The sequence below is a fragment of the Nannospalax galili genome, unplaced genomic scaffold (assembly GCF_000622305.1).
Source record: "Nannospalax galili isolate Female #2095 unplaced genomic scaffold, S.galili_v1.0 scaffold627, whole genome shotgun sequence".
NCBI lineage: Eukaryota > Metazoa > Chordata > Mammalia > Rodentia > Spalacidae > Nannospalax > Nannospalax galili.
The window spans coordinates 328,793-338,880 of record NW_008355786.1 but is presented as its reverse complement, the minus strand read 5'-3'; the positions used below and the strand labels follow the sequence as shown (position 1 = coordinate 338,880).

The following is a 10,088-nucleotide window of genomic DNA, read 5'->3' as shown; positions in this document are numbered from 1 at the left end:
GCCGATAAGGTTCATGATGGCAGGGGCTGCTTACTGTCCTTGGCCGCCACTGCAAATGCTGCATGAATTCTGGTGATGTGGCTACACAGAACACAGGAAGCAGCAACAGGCCTATGTATCTGCAGTGGGAAGATTTCCAGGGTCGGTGGGAGGCACCAGGCCCAGGCGATGACCAGTGTGCCTAAACATTACAGAACCAACCAATTGCCCTAAGTGAAGCCGGAAGACCCCAGGGTTAGGGCTTGTTTCAGATTTGTTGGGTTCACCGACACGACCAGGATGGGTTCTCTGTCCCATCTCCCTCAGTAACTCACTGAGGGAAACATGAATGGGGACCAAAATGAGGTCAAAATACATACACATCATTCTAAGCCGGTAAACGTACTTTATTTTTTAAAAACAAATGATCAACAGTAGTTCCACTGGGTCAAGGGCTGGCAGCAGAGCAGGGCAACACTTTCACGCTGTGCCACTCTTTAACGGTGACACTTTCTAGGCATGTACGTGAATATGTGCTATTAATAATTTCTTAAATCACAACTGAGGCTTTAAAGAATTGAGTTCTTAAAAACGCCATCTGTGTTGAGATGTTCTTGGAGTAGGCTTCAATCTATGAAGAGCAGAGATGTAGACAGCAGCACACTGTGAGTACCATACAAAACACAACTTTAGGCACTTTATCAGAGAACGCTTAGAAATACTGTAGATGAGGTCACTGAGTCTTCTGCCAGCCCTGCAGAGGACTCTGCTGGTCCTTCCTCATGCACTTTACAGCAATCAGGGTTACATAGAGCCTTCCATTGTAGCACCCCTTTCCTCCACACTGAGGCAGAAGAGAGCCCCACACTCCACAGCCATAGGAAGCCCCATAAAAGGCTCCCAGAACCGAGGAGGGCTGAGGATATGAAGGAATTCCTTTGGATTGCCAGGTGGCAGTGTCTGCATGCTGTGTGGTGGTTGGCTGCCCCAGTCTTGTGCATACAGCTAGCTACACTGGTCCCTCAGCACTTTCACCCTCACTGACAGCACCATCAACGCCGGCTTCAGTTTTCAAGCCTTGTCTGAGGAGCCTGCAACACAAAGACACAGCAGGCCACTGGCCCACAGCAGGTGCAGTAAAGAGGGAGCAGAGCTTTGGGGCACCAAGGGCTCACCAGATGTAAGAGGTATGTGTCAGGTATGTTGCAGTATGCATGGCTTGCCAGTGTCCATCATCAGTCTCAAAGCCTGCCCTCACACAAGATGCCTTCATACACTAACTATGAAACTGTCCAATGGACCATGCCCAGACCCTCTCTAGAAGACAGGAGAATGCCATCGGTGTGCCGCTTCCTGCACCCACCCGCCTTACCACCGCAAGGAGTGCTCCTGTCCTGCTTGTTCCTGGGGTGCACCCGCAGCTACAGGTCTTCTCGTCTGCTGCTGGCTCGGTTGTCTTCCTTGGAAGCCTGCACTTTGGGCTCTCCCCCCTTCTTCTTTTTGCCCTTTTCTTGCTTTGTTTTATTTTTCTCCTTGCTTCCTCCTCCCTTGCCAGGGTACACTTGTCCCTCTAGAGTGACATCAGCACACCTGTCTTGGCTGACCAGAAAGTCCTTGATCTCCCAGGCATAGCTCCCGTCCCGGAGCATGAAGATAGCACGGTCTGATCCCACGATGAACCTGGACAGAGAGAAGCCACCATGAGGTGCCAAGGGTCAGAGAGCTGGTATATTTTAAATATATTTTAAATTCCACACAAATACAGAACACAACACTCTATTGCCTGGGGCCTAGTGGCAACTGACTTTAATGTTTGCTGAGCTTAAAATAAGCACTCTTCTTAGAATGAGACAGAACAAGCAGATGGTTATGTTCCTGAGACAGAGGAGATGCTCCTGTGAATTCCTCAGGGTGCTGTGGACAGGCACAGGGGCTGTTGGGGAGTGGGAAGAGGCTACCATCTGTACCTGTTTTATATTCTGAAATGCCATTTCCATTTCTGTTTTATGATCTTTTGTTCATTTTTTTGAGATGGTCTCATGTAGCCCAGGCTGGTCTCATGTAGCCCAGGCTGGTCTCATGTAGCCCAGGCTGATCTCATATTCTCTAAGCAGCAAATGCTGACCTTGAACTTCCAATCCTTCTGCCTTCACTTCCCAAGTGCTGGGATTACAGATCTCTGTCACTGAGCCCAGCCTGTTTTATGTCTAAAGTGTCTAGTTAGTTTGGTTTGACAATACTCTTGCTGATAAAGGCTTAGAAAAGGCCCTAAGGGGCTGCTGAAAAGCCCACCAGACACCCGACAGCCAGACAGAAATCACAAGCAGAGGTTAGAAGCAAGCAGCTCAGCTAATTCTCACTCAGCAGAACCCAGAGACCAAAGAGCAACATGGTGACTGTGGCACAGTCATGGCCAGCAGGCATGATGCTTGTTCACACTAGTTACCTGTTGGCAATCTGGTATAATAGCCTTATGGGTCAACACAGCTACACATAAACACCTTCTCCACTGACCAGAAAGCTCTAAGGACATAGGGCAACTGTTGAGCTACAACTCTTTTGTTCTTTACACAATTTAAAAAAATATGTATTTTTTTAAAATTTTCATTTTTATTTCATTTTCACGCGTGGGTGCTGGGAATCGAAACTGGGCCCTCTGTAAGAGCAGTCATTGCTCTTAATCACTGAGCCATCTCTCCAGCCCTGACAATTTTTTATTCTGAGGAAATAAAAGTTAAAAATAGGAAGATAAAGACAATGTTCAAGATTAAATGAGATATTAAAATGAACTGACCGGCTTTAACCAAAAATGAGTATTTAAAGAAAAACTATTTAAATAAATAAATTGAAAAGAACTCCTAGATAGAAAAGGTCCAAGGATGTTGGGGAGATAGAAGGATGTCCCACTACAGTCCCAGAAAAAGCTCCTGCTCATGCTGTAATGCCAGCGGTGGAAGGCAGAAGCAGTGACTATGAGGCCAGGCTGGACTACACGGCAAGTTCCAGGCCAGTCAGAGCTACACAGTCAGACCCTATTTCAAAGAATCAAAACCACGGGGCTGGAGAGATGGTTCAGAGGTTAAGAGCACTGGTTGTTCTCACAGTGGACCCAGGTTCAGTTCCCAGGACCCACATGGTGGCTTACAACCATCCATAACTCCAGTCCCAGAGATCCAATGCCCTCATCTGACCTCCATGGGCATTGCATGACATGGATGCACTTACGTGCAAGCAGTACTTATACACATAAAATAAAAATAACAAAGCTGGGCATTGTGGCACACGCCTTTAATCCCAGTGCTCAGGAGGCAGAGGTAAGTGGATCTCTGTGAGTTCAAGGCCAGTTCCAGGTCAGCTGGGGCTACACCGGGCACTATCTCAAAAAGACCTAAATAAATAAATAAATGGGGAGGTAGAGGCAGGCAGATCTCTGTGAGTTTGAGGCCAGCCTGGTCTACATAGCAAGTTCCAGGCCACCTGGGAATACAGGAAGGCCCTGTCTCAAAAAATAAATAAATAAATAAATAAATAAATAAATAAATAATTTTTTAAAAAAGAATCAAAACCACAATTAGAACCAACAAGAGAAGAGCAGCCTGGCAGAGCTATCTTTACCTCTGGACATCGTAGTTGGCATTGAACAGGCTGCCCTGCCACAGGCTGGTGATCTCCTCTGTCTCCTTCTCAGTGGGGTTGCCTGACACAGTGACAAACATCATCAGAGTCTTCCCTTTCTTTGTCATTTTCAAGATGCTTTCGGGTTTGCCAGGGTCTATCTTTGAGAAGTCAACAGGCGCCGAGGGTCTCTTATGCTCCGGAAGATCTCCTTCTTCAATGTCATCATCTTTCTGTCAGGAGAGAAGAAACATCAGACTTGTCACCAGAAGTGCACTCTCCCAACTACACAGGCATGGCCTAGGATGTTGGGGGCAGGGATACCCAAATTACTACAAAAACAGAAAATCCTAGGGTGTTCCTCTTGACTTGATTTTGGAGCAACATCTTATGTCTCAGGCAGTACTCACTACCCACTGTCCTGTGTCACCACGCAAAATCCATGTCACCATGCAGAGTTCTGCTTTATGGGTTTCTATGGTGTTTTTACTCTTAAAAGAACTTGCTCAATATGGTAGATTATAAAAATAGCCACATTCTGGTATGGTTATGTAATAAGATTATGCCCAGCAATGGAGAACAAATGCTGGTACATACAGCAAATCTCAAATCGCCAAGTAACAGCCAAGTCGTGGTGGCTGAGGTCTGTTATCTCAGCTACTCAGGAGGCCAAGGCAAGAAGACAGAGAGCTCAAAGCTGACCAGGGAAACTTAGCAAGATCTTGTCTCAAAATAAAACAAAATGTCTGGGGATACAGTTCAGCGCTTGCCAAGCACGTCTTACGTGTGAGGCCTTGGCATCAGTCCCAGTCCCACCAAAAAGAAAAAGAAGAAAAAAAAAAAATGAGTGACAGAAGTCAAGACACACAATCCCATTTATTTATAGTAGCAATAACAGGCAAAACTAATGTGGGCTGACAGAATGAGAAGAGTGGTTATTTCTTCAAGGGGGCTAAGAGATAGGGCTGACTGAGAAAGGACACAAGGAACCTTCTAGAGTGATGCAACTGCTCTGAATGCCAATAGGGTGTGGATTTCATAGACGTAGCCATTATTCAAAACTCACCCTGTGCACTAGGAATGTAGCTCAGTGACAGAGCTTTCCTATCATGCCCAGGGTCCTGGGTTCCATCCCCAGCACTACAAAACAAATCCTCTTACACTCATACTTATACTCTGCCTTTCACTCAACACATATTCAAGCCTAGGTGGCAGGTCTGTCCTCTGCAGTGGTATGACGCATGCTTCTGAAAGCACCTTCTGTGAACTCTGGGGATGTGCAAAGACATACTGCTGGTGACTAGAGCAGGTTCCTCAGTGGGGGAAGCTGAAGATATGGAGGAGGAAGAATACACCTTGTGGGATCAGACTGGAATTAGGCGCAGAAGCATCCCATGGCTTTTAATAGATTAATTGACAGACAGATGGGTGGATGGATAAAAATATGGACAAGTAGGTTCTTTGGAGAAAAGACTAATTATGGCAAGGAAAACGGGAGAGACCTTGAATACCTTCCTGCATCAGAAAGTGAGGAAGTGCCCAATGAATCACAGAACACGTCAGCACGACACAGATACCAACCTAAAGCAGCTAAGGGCCAGATTTGGAAAAATGTGAACATCAAAATAAGTAACAGTAATGACGTATAACTCCCTCAGTAAAGATTTAGTGAGCCCATACTGATATAAAGAAATGAAAAAAAGAATGAATTACTGACAGTGGAGTACCAGCAAAGAAACAGAATGTATGTCAACTGATAGATAAATAAAAATCCCTAAAATGGCTGGTGAGATGGCTCGGTGGGTAAAAATGCTTGTTGCAAAACCTGATGACCTGAGTTCGATTCCCAGGACCCACATGGTGGAAGGAGAGAACCTACTTCTGATCTTCACGTATGCAATGGCATGCATGTGCAGTGGCATACAGATTCATACATACATGCATGCCCACACACTAGTCAAAGTGAAATTTAAAAATCCCTAAAACAGGGTTGGGGACATGACCTAGCAGGTAAGAGCACATGCTTAGAGTTCAAATGCCCATGGAAATAAGGTGGAGAATGATAGAGCAAGATACCTGATATGCTCCTCTGCCCCGTGTGTATACTGGGACACACATGTACATACACCATACACCCTCCCCCAAATAAAAAATAATAGTTTACTGGCCTCTGTGTGCACATTCAGACACACACGTACATACACCATACACACACACACCACACACACACACACACAAATAAAAAAGTAAATAGTTTATTTAATCCCTAAAAAAAAAACAAGTTCTAGAATCAGGGAGCCAGGTTTCCTAGAGGAAAAAAAAAAAAAAATCTAGTTCCAGCAACAGAAAAAAAATGAAGTCCTGACTGATCCGGCCACAAATTTGACAACCCTGAAGACTCTATGCTGAGCAAGCAAGAGAAGCCACAGTCAGAGACAGACCTGCTTCCACTGGTTGGAAATGTCTAGAACACACTAACCTTGAAGGACAACACATAGCATCATGGTTGACTAGGGCTGTCTGGGGGACTGGGAGGAAATGGGGAGGGAGTGACCAAGGCTTTCTTTCTGAGGTGATGAACAAGTCCCCAAATGGACTGTGACAATGGTAACAATGCTCTGAATATACTTCAAACTGCTGACATGGTCCAGTGAAATCTATATGCCACATGAATTATATTTAAACAAGGCTATAACCAAAAAACCAACCTGAAATGAACAAAAATATATATTTTTTATATAAATATAATCAATATATATTATATATAATATGTATCTAGAAGCCCTTGCTTCCTTGTTTTGTTTTGAAGGTGAAGCATGGGCTGTAGCCCCAGGTGGCCTGCCTCTTTCTCCTGAGTGCTGAGATTAAAGATGTGTGCCATCATACCTGGCTTGAACTGCTGATCTCACTGTCTCCACCCCTAAGGCTGGAATTACAGCTGTGTATAAGACACCTAGCTTCAGTCTTGCATTTTCAACTGACCTCATCAAAGTAGGTTGTCTGCCAATGAGCTACACAAGGCTGAGCTCTGGTGAATCTTTTCATCTCTCAGGGGCCCTGATATAGCTACTATCTACTAGGTTTCTATTGTGTCCCACATGGACACAAGTGATCTCCAACCTTTAGAACAATCCTACGAAGTTTTCACTCAACATACTAAATAGAAGAGACTCAAAGAGGATAAACAACTTCCACACTAACATATAACTCTGAAGTCCAACCCTATTTCTGGCTTCGAATCCCCTCCATAAGCCTCCCCATAAAATGAAATGACCACATCTGCTTTTCTTGTGCCAGCTGGGACTCAGCATTAGTTCTAACTGCAGAGTCCTCACCTAACCCGTTCCTCACTGCAGAGTTGGGTACAAACGTATATTCCATTGCAGGAGGAACAACTACTTCCTAAGAAAACAGACAAACATACTACTCAGAAATGGATCGTCTTCCAGAGGAAAAACCAGGGCTGCGGGGGAAGGAAGCTCATATCTGTAGTGTCCACATTTCTCCCTCCTATTAGTTCAGGCTTAAGACTTTTGGTCTCCCTCAAACTTCACCATCTTCTATTTGAACCATGCTCACTAATGAGTGTGGAGGCACAGCTAAGAGGATTAAAGAACAGGCTCTAAAGTCAAGTGACAGACCTAGAAACTAGCCTGTTGTGTGACCCTGGGCAAATTACTTAACTTCTAGGTACCTAGAGGCAAGCCTTTAGGAAACAAAGACAGGCATCCAGGGCCCCTGCCTCTCCCAGGAGAAAGGAATAAATGAGATAATGTATAATCAGCATTCAGATGCCCCATCCACAACTCTGCTGACCTACTAACTCCTTATCACCTTTGGCCCTAATCCTGACATTCCTCCATTCAAATATCCTCCAGGACTCCAGGGTACATTCCAAACTAGCTTAAAACACAACTAATAAAACTTTCAGTAACTCAGTAGCTGGGGGAAATGATTAATAGACAGCCAAAGGAAAAAATATAAAGGGGGGGGTGCCTCTAAACTGATTATAGTTGCCTTCATACAATAGGACACTCGAAAAACAGGGTTAGAGATGATTAAACATGAACATCTAGTGTAATATTTTCATAAAACAACTTTCATTTGCATCAGATCCACCTATTTCCCTCTAACTAAAGTGCAAACACAGTAGTATTCAAGGTCATGCTAGGATGCTAAGTTGGTTCTTAGCAACTTTTCCCTCCCATTTCTTTCCTTCAGACATGACTTGTTTCACTAACCTAAATTAATTAGCACAGATGCTGATTACCGAGTTGCACTTTCTGGTTCTTTCCCTGTTTTCTCAGTTCATACCTGTAACTGCTGAAGTGAGCACCAACATCTGTATTTTGCAGGAAACTAAAGCACAGAGCAGATCTCTACCAAGCCAAATTCACAAGTGCCCTGAACCCAGGGAAGGAAATTCCAGAGGGTTAGACTGTGATTTCTGTGCTATTCTGTCCAGTTCTGTGTCATTCATAGACTTTTCTCCCACACTCTCCTTAGCATGTCTAAAATGCTGCTTCCCTCCCTGGAGCCTTCTGACTTTCCCACAGCTCCTTTCTTCATAGATGCTGGTCATTTTCCCCACGTACTATGGTTATTTCTGTTAGAGGCGCTTTCTAATAGAGGTCTTGCTTGGCTTTGCAACACCCTCATGCTCTAGCTAAGGGTCTGTGCCTCTTCTAGGGCAGGGCATCTCACAAGGTGATGCTCTCACTTTGGCAGATCAAAAGGCTTTGTCTACTACAGTCCAAAAGTTTGCAAAGGAGGTAAAATGAGGGGGTATTTTCTCATTAGTCATACTCACCCTCTAACCTACTCCTTTTTTGAGACAGATTGTCATTATGTCTCCCAAGCCAGTTTGAAGCTATGTAGCCCAGGCTGGCCTTGAACTCAAGATAATCCTCCTGGCTCACCCTCCCAAGTGCTGGAATGACAGGCATGCACTAACATAGCAGGCTACCCAAACTGTTCAGTTACAGATAAATGTGAAAACACAAATCTTCTTCCTTTTAGTCAAATGCAGTGGGTGGCTATTTTAAACTTCTGTCTGAAAGTCTTTACCCCCTTTCCACAATACACAAGAGATAACCACAAAATAAAACATCAGCATTGGAAATAAACCTTCAGAGTCACTTTGCAGGTGAGGAAATTAAGGCCCAGAAAGGTGAGACATAACCAGTCCAAATTTACACAGCAAGTAGAATTCTTGACTCCTGTCTGACATTGGCTGTGGAAATCAACTAGGACACACAATCACTTTTGGAAGAAAAAGGCTGCAATGTGCTTTTTATCAGTGAACTTTACCTTAGCTCCTTATGACTGCACACTTAGTGATTCCAAATAACAGGCCAGAAAGCAGCCTCTCACAAACAACTCACTGCTCCTGAGAATGAAAAACGTGAGTTCCTGGCTGGAGAGATGGCTCGTGGTTAAGGGCACTGGTTGCTCTTGCAGAAGACCTGGGTTCGGTTCGTAGCACCCACATGGCAGCTAACAACCACCCTAACTCCAGTTCCAGGGAATGTGACACCCTCTTCTGACCTCTGCGGGCATTGCACGACACGGGTGCACTTATACACATGCAAGCAATACATTCACACAAATAAAAACAATAAAGAAAGAAAAAAGAAAAACATGAGTTCCATATGAGAAGCCTTAGCTCCCCCCACCAATAAAATAAATCCACCCACAAAATAACAAAAGCCCAAGCAGGAACATACACCCAAATGGGAAGTGAGAAATCCTCTCGATTTAGACGGACCAGTATCAAAGCTGAAAAACCTGGCGACAACCATCACAACCCACTCACCCTGGAACAGAGCGGGGAGGGAGGGAGGGAGGGAGGGAGGAAAGGCTGTTCTGGAGGGTTCACTCAGTTTGCGAGCTCACTAACCACCGGATGAACACAAGGCCATCGGTGCACGATAGGGAAAGTAGTGCTGAACGGTGAGAGGCCGAGTCACGGCTGGAGAGGCAGAGGACACCCGGGGCGAGAAGCCTGGTGGAGGATGTGAGGGGTGGCACTCAGGGTAAGCGGGGGCTAGAGACGGTCAGCAAGAACCTGGGGTACAGGACGGGGAGAGATCAGAAGACAGAAATCAGAGGGTCCCAAGGGCGAAGGAGCGGGGGTGGGGGGGTGGTCAGTGGGAAGGGACCCGGATGGAGAAGAGCCCAGGAGTGATCGCGGCGCGGACCTCCCACTGTTCCAGAAGTCGCGCCATGTCCGCATCGTTGTAATCGCGAATGTCCTTTTTCTTCTTCCGTGGAGATGAAGTGGCCTCATCGGGCGTCTCCGCCGCGCAGGCCCCCGGGGGAGGTAGCAGCAGAAGGTCCGAGGCACAGAGGAACAGCAGGGCCGCTCGCAGCCAGCTGGAGGCCGCCATCTTTAGCCGCGCAGCGTACGCCACAGCGCACACTGGGCCTGCGCCGGCCGCCAACCCCAAGCTAGCCATCTACGCCCCGCCCCCTGCCCCCTCCCAGGCCTCCTG

At 45.9% G+C, this 10,088-nt stretch overlaps 1 protein-coding gene across 2 annotated transcripts; it reads right to left on the bottom strand.

Moving 5' to 3' along the window:
- Positions 1-365: 365 nt before the first annotated feature.
- Mesd (mesoderm development LRP chaperone) lies at positions 366-10,050 on the bottom strand. Of its 2 annotated transcripts, XM_008853396.3 has the most exons (4): positions 9,795-10,050; positions 3,595-3,827; positions 1,352-1,659; positions 366-642 (listed from the first exon to the last, which is right to left on the bottom strand). In XM_008853396.3, exons 1-3 carry the CDS (start codon positions 9,981-9,983, stop codon positions 1,401-1,403), a joined length of 681 nt encoding a protein of 226 aa, XP_008851618.2. In that variant the 5' UTR covers positions 9,984-10,050; the 3' UTR covers positions 366-642; positions 1,352-1,400. The 2 variants fall into 2 exon arrangements, with proteins under 2 accessions (XP_008851618.2, XP_008851617.2); XM_008853395.3 differs by having other exon boundaries at positions 366-1,659; positions 9,795-10,049.
- Positions 10,051-10,088: the final 38 nt, after the last annotated feature.